Source organism: Bos taurus, chromosome 17 (assembly GCF_002263795.3).
Source record: "Bos taurus isolate L1 Dominette 01449 registration number 42190680 breed Hereford chromosome 17, ARS-UCD2.0, whole genome shotgun sequence".
Classification (NCBI taxonomy): domain Eukaryota; kingdom Metazoa; phylum Chordata; class Mammalia; order Artiodactyla; family Bovidae; genus Bos; species Bos taurus.
In genome coordinates this window covers 7740268-7755714 of record NC_037344.1, presented here as the reverse complement: position 1 = coordinate 7755714, position 15447 = coordinate 7740268, and the positions used below count along the sequence as shown (strand labels likewise).

At 44.6% G+C, this 15447-nt stretch overlaps 1 protein-coding gene across 7 annotated transcripts in view; it reads left to right on the top strand.

The window, feature by feature from the left end:
- The first annotated feature begins 278 nt into the window (after positions 1-278).
- The window catches only part of DCLK2 (doublecortin like kinase 2), a 188842-nt gene continuing 173673 nt past the window's right edge, over positions 279-15447 (top strand). For all 7 annotated transcript variants that reach the window (XR_003029975.2, XM_024977551.2, XM_024977550.2 and 4 more), the window contains exon 1: positions 279-1050. Coding sequence is in view for 6 of the 7 variants with exons in the window: in XM_024977551.2 (XP_024833319.1) it covers positions 630-1050 (421 nt within the window). In the remaining variant the exon portion in view is untranslated. The remainder of the gene's footprint in view (positions 1051-15447) is intronic.

Sequence of the window (15447 nt, the reverse complement as noted above, 5' to 3'; positions counted from 1 at the left end):
GGGAGCGGATGCTCGTGGGTGGGCCGGGCCAGCCGGCTGCGGGGGAGGCGGGCTGCGCTGTTTCCCGCTAGGGCCGGACTCTGCGCGGGACGAGCCTCCGCGCGGTGCTCTCGGGCGGGGCCTGGAGGCGAGCGAGGCGGCGGCGGCGGCGCTGCATCCCGGGCCTCGGGCCGGGCCGACGCCCCCGCGGCGCCTCTCCCACGCTCGCCGCCCCTCCCTCCCTTCCCCCGGGCTCCCGGGAGCTGCGGGCGGAGGAGCTTTGTGTGCGCCCGCGGGCCGGGGGCGAGCCTCGGGCGGCCCAACTTGACGGCGGCCGGCGGACTCCGGGGCGGGAGTGGTGAGGCGTGACCGGGTGGAGGGGGGGCGTGGGGCTCCCGGGCGCGGGGAGGGACCGAGCGAAGCGCGCCGGACAATGAGCCGGGCAGCTCGGCGCTGCGGCCACTTTTAGGGGGCGCGGGCCTCCGCGGCTCCACCTGCGCGGAGAGGGCGGGATGTCCGGGCCAGGTGTCTCGGCGCGCTAAGGCTCTCTCGCAGCCCGACGTTCCCGAGCCGGTTCTCGCCTTGACCCCGGGCTACCTGCAGCCTCCGGCTGGGACGCGCTTGGCCGGGCGCCCCCCGGAGCAGCCGCGATGGCCAGCACCAGGAGTATCGAGCTGGAACACTTTGAGGAACGGGACAAAAGGCCGCGGCCGGGGTCGCGGAGAGGGGCGCCCAGCTCCTCCGGGGGCAGCAGCAGCTCGGGCCCCAAAGGGAACGGGCTCATCCCCAGCCCGGCGCACAGCGCCCACTGCAGCTTCTACCGCACGCGGACGCTGCAGGCCCTGAGCTCGGAGAAGAAGGCCAAGAAGGCGCGCTTCTACCGGAATGGGGACCGCTACTTCAAGGGCCTGGTGTTTGCCATCTCCAGCGACCGCTTCCGGTCCTTCGACGCGCTGCTCATGGAGCTCACCCGCTCCCTGTCGGACAACGTGAACCTGCCCCAGGGCGTCCGCACCATCTACACCATCGACGGCAGCCGGAAGGTCACCAGCCTGGACGAGCTGCTGGAAGGTAGGCGGGGAGGGCCCGGAGCGGCAGGTGCGGCCCCGCGGGCGACAGGTGCACCCGCCGGGCAGCCTGCGGCGGGGCGGAGGCGGCGGTGATTCTAGGCGGCCGCGGGGATTGTGTGGTTCTCTCTGCTGTTCCACAGGCTCTGTGTGTGGGACGTGCTTTCACAGACACTCGGGCCTTCCTAAGAGATAAGTGTTAAAAAAAAAAGTGAGAAATTCTGACGGGGCTTTGTGACATCTGTCAAGATGGGTGAACTTAGGTTTGATATTTGCTCTTTTGAAGTGTTCCATCATTGTGCAAGTGGCTCTCCCGTGAGGATCTGGGTAACCCTCTAGCTCGTAAGCTGTCTGTCCATCCCTCTGTGTGGAGCTCAGTACTGGCATCTGTGGTGTTTCAGCTTTCAGGACCCTGTTGTAGTGGGTCTGCTCAGAAGCTGTGTTTGTGAGACACTCTAGGTTGCCTTTCCTGATGTGCTTTGCAGCAGAAGTTCCCTGAGGTCAGGAGAGGTGAGAACTATGGTTCTCAACCTTGGTTGCATCTTGGATCACTGGGAACTTGAAGAAGTAAGGGTGCCTGGGCCCCCTTCCCAGGTATTTGGATGTAAATTGGTTTGGGGTGTGGTCTGACCATCTGGAGTTTTAAAAGCTTCTTAGTTGATCTGAATGTGCTACTGAGGTTAAGAAGGGCTGTGATAAGGGTTTTCCACGATTGATTGGTAATGAGGTGCTTCAGGGTTAATCTCTCCTAGTTAGGGAGATAGAGGCCACAGAGTCAGCAATTGAGGCCTGTTATAGATTAGGCCTAGAATGTCAACCATGCTGGACTTAAGACTGCTTGGCCTTATGTTGGGGCATCCTTGAATTCCTGCAGTATTTAGGCTTCTTTCCCTTCACGGAGAGAAATCATTACTAGTAGTTAAGAACCTATATCCAGAATGAAACAGGACCCATAAAGTTCAGAACCCAAGTATGTGCTGACTGTGTTTATATACAGCCTGCTCTCATGCATCGTTTTATAATTTTTTTTTTTTTAGATTTTTGGCTGTGCTCTGCGGCATGTGGGATCTTAGTTCCCAGACCAGGAATCGAACCCACACCCCCTGCAAGAAGTGAAAAATCTTAAACAGACCTCCAGGGAAAGCCCCTCACGCATCTTAATGCAAATGGCACATACTGCTCTGGTAGTCATCCCTATATTGGCTTGGAAGGAGAAGGAAACTGAACTTGAAGCCAGCTATTTTTCTTATAGTAACTTATCATGTTGTTATGCTCTGAAGGCATTATGTCCTTTTTATGCATGGGGAAACTTAAGCAACACGCCTTGTTATACAGGACATGCGGTATATGTCCGTTCACCTGCAATTCACTTTTTAAAATTTTTATTGGAGGATAATTGCTTTACAATATTGTGGTGGTTTCTGCCATACATCAACATCAGTCAACCACAAGTATACATGTGTCCCCTCCCTTTTGAACCTCCCTCCTATCTTCCACCCCATCCCACCCCTCTAGGTTGTCAGAGAGCACTGGGTTGAGTTTAATAAACAGATGTAGCCACACTGTGGAGTCCTTAAAGTGGTCGGGTTTTTCTGTTTACTCACTATTACGGAAAGTTTTCCCTGCCCTAGGCTAGATGAGGACTCAGCCAAAACTACGTTGTCTTTTCTCTGTGTGTGTGTATGTGTGTGTGTGACTTCACAAATTCTCCTGCACATTTGAGTGTTTTGGTTTTAAAGGCTACCTGAGGTGATGACAACCAGCAGAGTATTAGAATGAAGATACATGGTTAAAAGGGTTTTATTGCTTTATCCTGTTGCAAACTTAAAAGTAACATTTGCCTAGATACTTCAAAACTGAGTAACAAATTTTCTGATTGACCCAAGGCGGCTAGTGGCCCCATGGAAGGATGGAGGCAATGCCTTTTGCTTAAATGTTCATTCTCACACGCCCTTGGGAAACTGCCCAGTGTGGTCTGAGAAGCGACAGTAGTCTTAGTGTCCTTCTCTGAAATAGTCTTAACAGTGTTAGCTGTATGAAATGAATGTAACCCTAAGGTGAGTGTCACCCAGGCGGGATGGTCAGCGTTTCCATTGTGCATGTTAATTGAGAACACAGATCGTGTACAGTTTATCTTTGCTCTGGTGGGACACGGTCCCCTGAGTCTCGTTCTCAAACTATAAACTGAAGGTTGATAAATATCCCTCTAATCGTTCATTCACTGATTTCTGTAGGAGAAGGAACCCTAAGTATACGGAGTCCAAATTACACCACAATATGAAAAGTGATAGAACACAGATATTTGCAACAGAACTGTTTCCCTAGTTTAGCCAATTGCCCACTGTTTCAAATGTAATAAAATTATATATATTTAAGTGTAGTAAAATCACTGCAAATGAAAATTTAAGCACTTCTTTCGTCATAGTGGCATTCTCTTTGACAATAGATCTTTGAGTCTTGGATTTCCCACAAAGTGAGTGGACTACACTGTTTCAAGGCAGTTTTTAAGAAAGACCCATCGATGCTTAATACCAGCCATTCAGTAAATAGTTTCAACATTTAGTTAAAATTGTGTACTCAAATGTTCAGCTTTATCATGCAGCAGGACTAATGAGCTGTCTGTGAAGTTACTTGCATCAGTATCACCCATGTCGTCAAAATTGACTATTTCATCTTAGTTCATCATTTTTAATAAAGATTTTCTGATAGTATGTTTTTACACCATTATGTTTAGCTATTCTCTCCTCTGCCTCTTCTATGAAATTTGTAGTTTAGGAGATACTGTTTTTCCTAAAATGTTTTTTTCTAAAATATTTGCTGTGAAGAATAGAAAATGATGACTCAAGATAGCTGGGCATGAATGCTTATTCAGAGCCTCAAGCTCACTGAACTCATGACAAAAGAAATTTGCATGGCCCAGATTTTTTCTTCTGCCCTTGAGAGCCTCTGGAGACTAAAACCTGTTCAGGTGTAGGCTGGTCCTCCTGCACTGCACTGACCAGCAGGCACCTTGAAAGTGAAAGTCACTCAGTCGTGTCCGACTCTTTGCGACCCCATGGACTATACAGTCCAGGGAATTGTCTAGGCCAGAATACTGGAATGGGTAGCCTTTTCCTTCTCCAAGGGATCTTCCCAACCCAGGGATCAAACCCAGGTCTCCTGCATTGTGGGCAGATTCTTTACCAGCTGAGCCACAAGGGAAGCCCAAGAATACTGGAGTGGGTAGCCTATCCCTTCTCCAGCAGATCTTCCCAACCCAGGAATTGAACTAGGGTCTCCTGCATTGCAGGCAGATTCTTTACCAACTAACCTATCAGGGAAGCCCAGCCTAATGGTTTAACTCCCCTTGCTGGATTAATTTCAACGAGTTGGTGCTGTGCATCCCTATAATCCTATTTAGTCCATGTAACTGGATAGAGACCTTCTCTCAAAGGACTGAGTCATAGCAGTCAGTATTGGGAAACACAGGTTGAACCGTCTGAAGCCATGAGCCAGCCAACCGTGTCACAGCTCTGATAAATAACTGAGGATGTCTGGCTTACACTTTCCTAGGTTCTCAGAACTCTTGGTCTCAGTGTTGTTTCTTGAGCGTTCTCTTTTTCAGAGCTTGAGATGTAATTGTTTTGATGTTCCAAAGACAGATGCCCAAGGACAGTGGAAAGAATGCATGACCAAGTTGATGTCCCTAGGTTCTGATGACTGTGGATTTGAAAAAAATTCACCTCCATTCACGGCCTCAGTGTCCTGTAGAATGAAAGGTTGGCAGATCCCCTAAGTTAGATCTCATCTGGTCTAAAATATATACCCTTCCCCTGCCTAAGTGGTTATTTATTGTGTGATGGTCTGGGGTGCCTTCCCTTACCGAGAAACTATCTTCCAAAGAATTGACAAGGGAGCAAATGCCTACACTACAAGGAGTGGGTATGTGGCTCCGATAAATGGTTTGCAAGGAGCCTAAATAGTTGCTGCCTATGTCTGCCTCTTTCATTACAAAGTAATGTGTCACTTTATATCATTTATACCTTTTCCCCCTCAGTCAACAATGAATAAGCCTCTTCCATTAAGCTGTCTTAAATTAGCTTGAATTAGCTTCAATTTGAGAAAAATTAAGTTCTAAAAGAAATCAAGCATTTGAAACTTCTGAGGTTTTCCTACTGTGCCTACTTTATTGAATCTCTGGTTATTTAGTCTCTTTGGTTATTCAATCTCCTTGAAGGTGTTGGATCAAAATATAGTGACAGTTACTTTTGAGTAAAAATGAGTCTCCTATAAGAACTTACATTATAGGTTTTATCTCCCTTGAGAGGTGGACTTTTATACTAATAATAGAACCTGAGCTCTTGGAACTTGGTACAGTGAAAGCAACATAAAACCACGAGTTCAAGATATTTGTGTGTGTGCCTGCCTGCTCAGTCATGTCCCACTCTGTGACTCCATGAACTGTAGCCCTCCAGGGTCCTCTGACCGTGGGATTTCCCAGGCAAGAATACTGGAATGTTGCCAGAGGCTATCCCAACCCAGAGATCAAACCTGCATCTCTTGCATCTCCTGCATTGGCAGGCACATTCTTTACCACTGAGCTACCTGAGAATCCCCTGTAAGATATTTGCACATGGTGAAAAGCAGGGCACATTTATATACAGCTAGTCTGATGACTGGACATAATAGTTAACATTGGATCTTCACTCTGCAAAACCTTCGCTACCTGGGAGACTCCTATCTCCTTCCATACCCTCTTCAAATATCATCTTTCTGTGAACTCTTCCCACATCTCAGGGTCATTGGTCTCAAAGTGGTGTTGATTGAGAGAATAGTTGTTTTTCAAGGTGTTGGGGGTACAGTTTTTTCCCTCACCGTGCTCATGTTCTAGAGAGGGCTTCAACTGTGGCTCAGTGATAAAGAATCCACCTGCCAGTTCGGGAGACACGGGTTCCCTCCCTGGTCCAGGAAGATCCCACATGCTGCGCCGGACCAACTGAGCCCATGTGCCAAGAGAAGCCACTGCAATAAATAGCCCAGAAAATGACTTGGCCTCTAAGTCTCTGGATTGTCAAGAGAGAATTCAAACTATGAATTAAGTTTGAATAAGGTTGTTCCTGTATATTTGTGACAATGTGTGTTTTGGAAAATTGGATTGTATTTCCGATGAATCAGAGATGCCCTGCTGACTCATAATGGTGAAGACAATTGTACTCTTCTGCAGTACTTGCTTCTATAAATCTGATTTTTTTTCTTCATCTCATTTCCTCAAAACAGGGGAACTCAGGTCTGCTATAATGCAGCTGCATAGGAAGCTCTTTCCAGGGGCAAAGGGAAGAGAAATTTTCATTTGAAGCATAAAGAATTCTAGAATGGATTCTAAGATGAAAAGAAATACTTTGGAGAACATTTGTGAGATGAGGTTCTGACATAGTGATACGCTGGTAGTTAAGAGAAGATCACTATTTCATGAGGTTTTAAACTATGGAAATGGATGTTTCTATGGTCCTGTGATATAAAGTAAAGGGAACTAGAATCCTTGAGCAGTGATTGTCACACTGCTTTCTTCATCATAGAGAGGCCAGGGAGTTTCTGAGCATCCGTACTGCCTGGCTAGGTCTCTGCTTCTCATCCCTACCAGCCTCTGCTCCTAGCACTTCTGTTTTTTCTCTCTTCTGTTGATGAAGTAAACCATTACCCTAAGGACGAGGGATCCTTTTCTTAAGATAGCTACGATTTTTTAGATGTTTTACCTGCAGTCCTTGTGTGAGATGCAGGTATTGTGTGAGATAATCTGTGTTTTTATTTCACCCTTGTTATGCACATGGCATATGGCTGCATTGTCTTCCCCATTTTGCAGCTAGGGAGGTTGAAATCAGAGGACAGAGAAATTCTCCCCTCGCACCAGTCAGAAGAGGTGGGCTGGAACCTGGGTTCTTCCTCCTTGGCCTTTGAACATCTGAATTCTTTAACTGCTGTGCTCTACCACCTGTGAGATGGGGTCCCTTCTGACCCCTGAAGTTTACATAGGTTGCTGCTGCTACTGCTAAGTCGCTTCAGTCGTGTCCGACTCTGTGCGACCCCATAGACGGCAGCCTTCCAGGCTCCTCCATCCATGGGATTTTCCAGGCAAGAGTACTGGAGTGGGGTGCCGTTGCCTTCTCCGTTACATAGGTTAGGCGTCAGCAATCTAGAGCTGTATCACTGCTGCAGCCAGATCCGCTAGTTATTTGTATTTGGAGAAAAAAAAAAGAGAGAGGGTGCAGTAATTTATCAGTCACTATAGATGTAAAGACAGTTTTAGGATGTTTTGTGTATAGTTCTGAAAATGAACCCTATATTGACCTGTACACCTGCACAGTAAGGTCTGTGCATTCAAATTCTGCAGGGTGCCTTGCTTGGCTTCAGCATCCTCATCTGCAAAATGAGGAAGGTTAAGATTGCTAAGAAGTCTTCCTGCTTAAAGTTCAGTGATCTTGAGAAATGTTTCCGGAAGTGGGAAAAAGAAATGATCTGTCTGCCTTCATGTCTCTCTTTAAAAATTGGCCAGGTTTTGTGTTTGAATGTGGTTACCCAGGTTCAGATGGAGTTCTTAGAATCTCCAGTAACCTCTATGAGGTTCTTCTCCACAGAATGTTCCTAGGAAAGAGGAAATTACAAACCTTTGGGGGATGGGACCATAGTCATCTTGTTCATTCCTTTGTTCTATCAATAAATACTTCTGGCACATGATTTTTTTTTATTTTACCTTTGTGCCATATAGAAGATAATTTTGATAGGTGGGAATAAGTGGGTATTGGTGTTTAGAAAATCTTTCTTAGTTAAGACAACCGGCTGAACAGTTGGCTAGATTTGCAGAGGTGGACTTAGTTCATGTCACTGGCAAATATTCCTTGTCTCTTGTCTCAGTTTTGAAAAAAGATTTTATTCAAGGAAAAAGGATGCGGTATATTTATATGTTAACAACTTATCAATTTCACTAGTGTCTGAGATGCCTGACTTGATTTTTCTCTCTGGAAATCTTTCATACTCAAATTCTTATACCTTTATTTTGAATGTGTGTGTTAAATCCCAGGACTATTCTAAGCCCCCTACTATTTTCAGCATCTGCTTTGAGTTAGTTCTCTGACATAACAAAGACTTAGTTTTGTTCATCTTTTCATATTCTTATTTTAAGCATTGTATTTAGAGGATTTATTTCATATATAGTTTAGATATGATGTGCATTGTACTATAGTTTTAAAATTCTATGTGTTGGGACTTCCCTGGTAGCTCAGATGGTAAAGAATCTGCCTGCAACGCAGGAGACCCGGGTTCAATCCCTGGGTCAGGAAGATCCCCTAGAGAAGGAAATGACAACCTACTCCAGTATTCTTGCTTGGAGAAGTCCATGGGCAGAGGAGCCTAGTGGGTTACAGTTCATGGGGTTGCAAAGAGTCGGACATGACCGAGCAACTAACTAATGCTTTTCATTCTTTTATTCATTAGAACACGCAGTAATTTCCATTCTAATTCAGGCTATTTCATCCTGTTTGCTATATCTCCTGCAGCCTAAACCATTAGACTGGGCATATTGTAATCTGTCAGAAGCTACTACCTTTGAGACTGAAGGAATGGGGAAATAATGATTTGTGAGATCAACTTTGGTACTTTTGATGATAACATTTACTAACATCTCAACAGAAATAATCTACAGTTGTGACCTACTATGTTTTTTGTTTATGCATTGGTTAAATCACAATCACTAGCAACCAAAATATATCACAATAGAAGCTTTAAAATTCTCATTGATTGTTTCTTCCTTCACTGTATATGTTTTACAAATTTCAGATTACTTTGTTAATTTTTTGTTGTTTAGTCACTGAGTTGCTCTTTACAGCATCGGACTTTGCTTCTATGACCAATCACATCCACTATTGCATAGAAACCTGGAATGTTAGGTCCATGAATCAAGGCAAATTGGAAGTGGTCAACAAGGAGATGGCAAGAGTGAACATCGACGTTCTAGAAATCAGTGAACTAAAATGGACTGGAATAGGAGAATTTCACTCAGATGACCATTATATCAACTACTGTGGGCAAGAATCCCTTAGAAGAAATGGAGAAGCCCTCATAGTCAACAAAAGGTCCGAAATGCAGTACTTGGATGCAATCTCAAAAACAACAGAATGATCTCTGTTCGTTTCCGAGGCAAACCATTCAATATCACTCTCAGTATCAGTGTATCAGTATCAATATCACTATCAATATCAACATCAGTAATCCAGGTCTGTGCCCCAACCAGTAACGCTGAAGAAGCTGAAGTTGAACAGTTCTGTGAAGACGTACAAGACCTTCTAGAACTAACACCCAAAAAAGATGTCCTTTTCGTTATAGGGGACTGGAATGCAAAAGTAGGAAGTCAAGAAACATCTGGAGTAACACGCAGATTTCACCTTAGCGTACAGAATGAAGCAAGGCAAAGGCTAATAGAGTTTTGCCAAGAGAACGCACTGGTCATAGCAAACACCCTCTTCCAACAACACGAGAGAAGATCTACACATGGACATCACTGGGTGGTCAACACCAAAACCAGATTGATAATATTCTTTGCAGCCAAAGATGGAGAAACTCGATACAGTCAGCAAAAACAAGACTGAGGGCTGACTGTGGCTCAGATCATGAACTCCTATTGCCTAATTCAGACGTAAATTGAAGAAAGTAAGGAAAACCACTAGACCATTCAGGTATGATCTAAATCGAATCCCTTACGATTATACAGTGGAAGTGAGAAATAGATTCAAGGGATTAGATCTGATAGAGTGCCTGAAGAACTATGGATGGAGGTTCATGACATTGTACAGGATACAGGGATCAAGACCATCCCCAGGAAAAAGAAATGCAAAAAAAGCAAAATGGCTGTCTGGGGAGGCCTTACAAATAGCTGTGATAAGAAGAGAAGTGAAAAGCAAAGGAGAAAAGGAAAGATATACCCGTTTGAATGCAGAATTCCAAAGAATAGCAAGGAGAGATAAGAAAGCCTTCCTCAGTGATCAGTGCAAATAAATAGAGGAAAACAATAGAATGGGGAAGACCAGAGATCCCTTCAAGAAAATTAGAGATACCAAGGGAACTTTTCATGCAATGATGGGTACAATAAAGGACAGAAATTATATGGACCTAACAGAAGCAGAAGATATTAAGAAGAGGTGGCAAGAATACACAGAAGAACTGTACAAAAAAGATCTTCACAATTCAGATAGTCACGATGGTGTGATCACTTACCTAGAGTCAAATATCCTGGAATGCAAAGTCAAGTGGGCCTTAGGAAGCATCACTACGAACAAAGTGAGGAGGAGGTGGAATTCCAGTTGAGCTATTTCGAATCCTAAAAAATGATGCTGTGAAAGTGCCGCACTCAATATGCCAGCAAATTTGGAAAACTCAGCAGCGGCCACAGGACTGGAAAAGGTCAGTGTTCATTCCAGTCCCAAAGAAAGGCAATGCCAAAGAATGCTCAAACTACCATACAATTGCACTCCTCTCACACACTAGTAAAGTAATGCTCAAAATTCTCCAAGCCAGGCTTCAACAGTACGTGAACTGTGAACTTCCAGATGATCAAGCTGGTTTTAGAAAAGGCAGAGGAACCAGAAATCATATTGCCAACATCCACTGGATTATCAAAAAAGCAAGAGAGTTCCAGAAAAATATCTACTTCTGCTTGCCTTTGACAGTGTGGATCACCACAAACTATGGAAAATTCTGAAAGAGATGGGAATACCACACCACCTGGCCTGCTTCTTGAGAAATCTATATGCGGGTCAGGAAGCAACAATTAGAACTGGACATGGAACAACAGACTGGTTCCAAATTGGGAAAGGAGTACGTCAAAGCTGTATATTGTCACCCTGCTTATTTAACTTCTATGCAGAGTACATCGTGAGAAACACTGGGCTGGATGAAGCACAAGCTGGAATCAAGGTTGCCGGGAGAAATATCAATAACCTCAGATATGCAGATGATTATCACCCGAATGACAGAAAGTGAAGACGAACTAAAGAGCCTCTTGATGAAAGTGAAAGAGGAGAGTGAAAAGGTTGGCTTAAAGCTTAACATTCAGAAAACTAAGGTCGTGACATCTCATCCCATCAGTTCATGGGAAATAGATGGGGAAACAGTGGAAACAGTGACAGACTTTCTTTTTCTGGGCTCCAAAATCACTGCAGATGGTGATTGCATCCATGAAATTAAAAGACCCTTACTCCTTGGAAGGAAAGTTATGACCAACCTAGACAGCATATTAAAAAGCAGAGACATCACTTTGTCAACAAAGGTCCATCTAGTCAAGACTGGTTTTTCCAGTAGTCATTTATGGATGTGAGAGTTGGACTATAAAGAAAGCTGAGCACTGAAGAATTTATGCTTTTGAACACTACAGAGTTGGAGAAGACTCTTGAGAGTCCCCTTGGACTGCAAGGAGATCCAGCCAGTCCATCCTAAAGGAGATTAGTCCTGAATATTCATTGGAAGGACTGATGTTGAAGCTGAAACTCCCAATACTTTGGTAACCTGATGCAAAGAGTTGACTCACTGGAAAAGACCCTGATGCTGGGAAAGATTGAAGGTGGGAGGAGAAGGGGATGACAGAGGGTGAGATGGTTGGATGGCATCACCGACTCAATGGACATGAGTTTGAGTCAACTCCAGGAATTGGTGATGGACAGAGAAGCCTGGTGTGCTGCAGTCCATGGGGCTGCAAAGAGTCAGACACTACTGAGCAACTGAACTGAACTGAGTCATGGAGTTGTGTTTGATTCTTTTTTAACCCCATGAACTGTAGCCTGCCAGACTCCTCTGTCCATGGGATTTCCCAGGCAAGAATACTAGAGTGGGTTGCCATTTCCTTCTCCAGGGGATTTTCCTGATGCTGGGATTGAACTGGTGTCTCTGGCATTGCAGGTAGATTCTTTACCACTGAGCCACGGGGGATGCCCTTGTTAATTTTTGTGTAAAAACAGTGTAATTGTTTCTGAAGAACAGTGTTGGATCGTCTCTTCCCCAGTATCCTTGCTCATTATCTCTGTGTCTTTACTTAACAGTATTTTTATCTCATCTGTTAAGGAATCAGGAAAAGAAAAAGGGAGTTACAGAAACTTACTACTGGTTATATTCTTCATCAAGCTTTGGCGAATGAAACAACTTGAGAAATAGCCTGGTGTAAATGCATTTCTTCTTAGTTTAGTGATTAAGGCCAACAGCTAGAAAGTTTCACATAAACCTTGTATATGAAACACTTAGCAGAGTTCTAGCATGCTGTGGCTCTTTTTTAATGGGAGTGCTCCTCAGCATCTCAAGCAAAAATGTGTCTTTGTAACTTACCCCTGAGATTCTGGAGCCACCCTTTGGAGCCATAAGACTTCAGATGGGACTGCATGGCAGCGCTTCACACGTCTTATGACAGAGGTCATGCTTTCCTCTACCGTTTCCCCTTTCTGCCCATCCCCTAAATGTAACCCACTATTTTTTTTTTTTTTTTTGACAAACATCTGGTTTCTTTATCTTTTAACCACTTGACTGAATTTTTTTTGAGCTGTTCTCACTATCAATCTGTTGCTTAAAATTGGAGCCAAGTCTTCCTCTAAGATGAGTAGTGAAATTTAAGGGTGGGCTGGGGAAACTGTCGAGGATGGTTTACCTCTATTCAGATGAGGAGCCAATTGAAGGACTGACCCTGTGTCCATTAGGTCCCGGTTACTTACAGATACTGTTAGACGGGCAGGATTGTTTCTGTTTCTGTTCTGACTGCATGGCTCCTAGTTGTGGCATGCAGACTTCTATTTAGCTGTGACACAGGGACTCAGTAGTTGTGGTACACGAGCTCAGCTATCCCACGGCATGTTGGATCTTAATTCCCTAACCAGGGATCGAACCCATGTCCTCTGCGTTGGAACGTGGATTTTTAACCACTACGACTCCAGGGAGGTCCCCTAGATGGGCACATTTTGGTTTGAAGATCTCTTTCTCAGTATCCTTAAAACTGCAGCATTTCTCAAGCTTCTGGCAGTGTTGGGATAATTAAAATCGAAAACCAGTGTAACACCTAGCAGCCAAGTTGCAGAAACCCAGCACTGCCTTAGTTATTTTAAACACACTGTCACTTAAATATTTATTAAGGTAGATATACCTGTGCATATAGGTCTTAGACACCAGTACAACTAGACAAACACATTGATAACCTAAAAACCAACAAAACTGTATAACCAATAAAAATGCAAAATAGCGACATAAAGCTCCAGATACTATTTGCTTAAACTAAATTGTTCATGGTGCTGAACACTGATCAGGCTTGGTGTGCTGAGTTTCAGAATGCCTTGTGATGAGTCCGTTTTTCGCCACTAATGAACCTTCATTCTCACAGGGTAAAACTATGTCCTCTGGCCTTAACTCTCTGTGCACATGCTTTGTACGTAGAGTAAGTCCTCTTCCTCCTCTTTACCTCCCAGCAGAATTGCACAACTTGAGGCCAGAAGTGTGGAGGCTGTTTGCACAGAGTAGCCTGACTGTGCTTGCTTTAGAAATAGACATTCAGTTGTCCCAGATAGGACGGTGTAGGAATTTTAAGTCTTACCGTCAAATTAAGTGCAGAACTGGGAGTTCCCTGCTTGCCTAGTGGTTAGGGTTCTGGGCTTTTACTGCCAGTCCCTGGTCAGTGAATTGAGATCAAGTAAGCTGTGTAGCTCGGCCAAGATAAATAGGTACAGAATTAAAATTGCCCTGATGGATGCTTGTGGATTGTGGGGTATGGTTGGCTCAGGTTTGAGGAGCAAGAAGACAGATAATGGATTTGATCTGTGGGTTCCATCCTACCGGGACATTGTTGTTGTTGAGTTGCCAAGTTATGTCTGACTGTTTGTAGAGATTAGGCTTATTTTTTGTTTCCCCAGCTTTAAGGCTTTTTGGTTTGTGAGAAGCATTTTTGTTTTTACTTTTACATGATTTCTTTGGTCTTATGTTAACTTCTCCCAGATTTCCATGGTGAAACGTGGAGTTGGACCTGCTTCCTCCTAGATATTCTGATGTTCGGCGTGGCTTTTCCGCCCCTTCTGCGGTGGAGGGTACACAGGCCGTGCCCCCGGATGTCACTCTGGGAGGTTGTCTGCGGCCGTCTGCCTTCAGATGTGCTGAGGTGCACTGGTCTTGGCGGTGAAGGACCTCATTCTGTGCCCTCAGCCCTGCCCTGCGGGAAAGCCTCTTATTCATTTTGTGAAGGTAGCCGCAATGGTCCGGCATCCGGGTGAGAGCCGTGAGTTTTGTGTCACTTTTCCGGTTCACATAAGTTTAAATTCTGAACGTTATATGGTTTCGGTAGAAAACCCAATTAAGCTGTTTGCCGTGACAGGGTAGCAAGTCAGTCTTACTTTTCCTTACTCTGTATTTTTCTTAACCAGCTGGGTGTGGGAACTTATCTTTGGTGTGGTTTAGATGGAGATACTCACGTTATTTCTGAGGAGGGCATGGCAACCCACTCTAGTATTCTTGCCTGGAGAATCCATATGGACGGAGGAGCCTCGAGGGTCGCAAAGAGTAAGCCACGACTGAGCAGCTAAGCACAGCACTTACTTTATTACCCACCCCCAGGACAGTCTCACAAATGTTGTACTTGATTAAGGACATCAAATCATCTTATAGATGCTACATACCCAAGTTTATTTTTCTTGGTTACATTCCTTTATGTAATTTTTTTTCCCTCAAGTTTGGAAGTTGGGAAAGAATTTAGGTTTCTAAGATTTTTTTGGTGATATTGGACCTAAAGTGTCAGCCATAGTTTTTCTTTTCTTTCCTCTTCTTTGTTACCATTTTTAAATCTGTGTGGGGGGGGCGGGGAGGGGGGAGGTTTTCTTTAAGCTTGATGAATCCTTGCACTTTAGACTTGTAAACAAGTTTTCTTTTTCATCATGAAGTTCATTGCTTGCTTCTCCCAGAGTTAGGTATAGTCTCAGTGTCCAAGTTTTGTGTACCTGAGTTTCTGCCACGAATGTCAAATAGTTTGTAAATATAGCTAATTAATGTTGTTAGACAGTTAATGTAAATATTTTAACAGAGGTGGGTAGGAGACTTTCATAGTAACTGGTAGGGCTAAAAACCGTAGTGTTGTGGAACTTCCAACTGTGAATTTGCATTTAGCTGTTTACAATTTGTAACAGTAAGTGGCTCAGTGGTAAAGAATCTTCTTGCCAATGCAGGAGACATGGGTTTGATCCCTGGATCGGGAAGATCCCCTGGAGAAGGAACTGGCAACCCACTCCAGTATTCTTGCCTGGGAAATCTCTTGGACAGAGGAGCCTGGTCGGCCACAGTCCACGGGGTTGCAAAGGAGTCAGACCCGACTTAGCAACTAAGCAACAGAAAACAGTAAGTGACATTTTAAATGTTGAGGAGT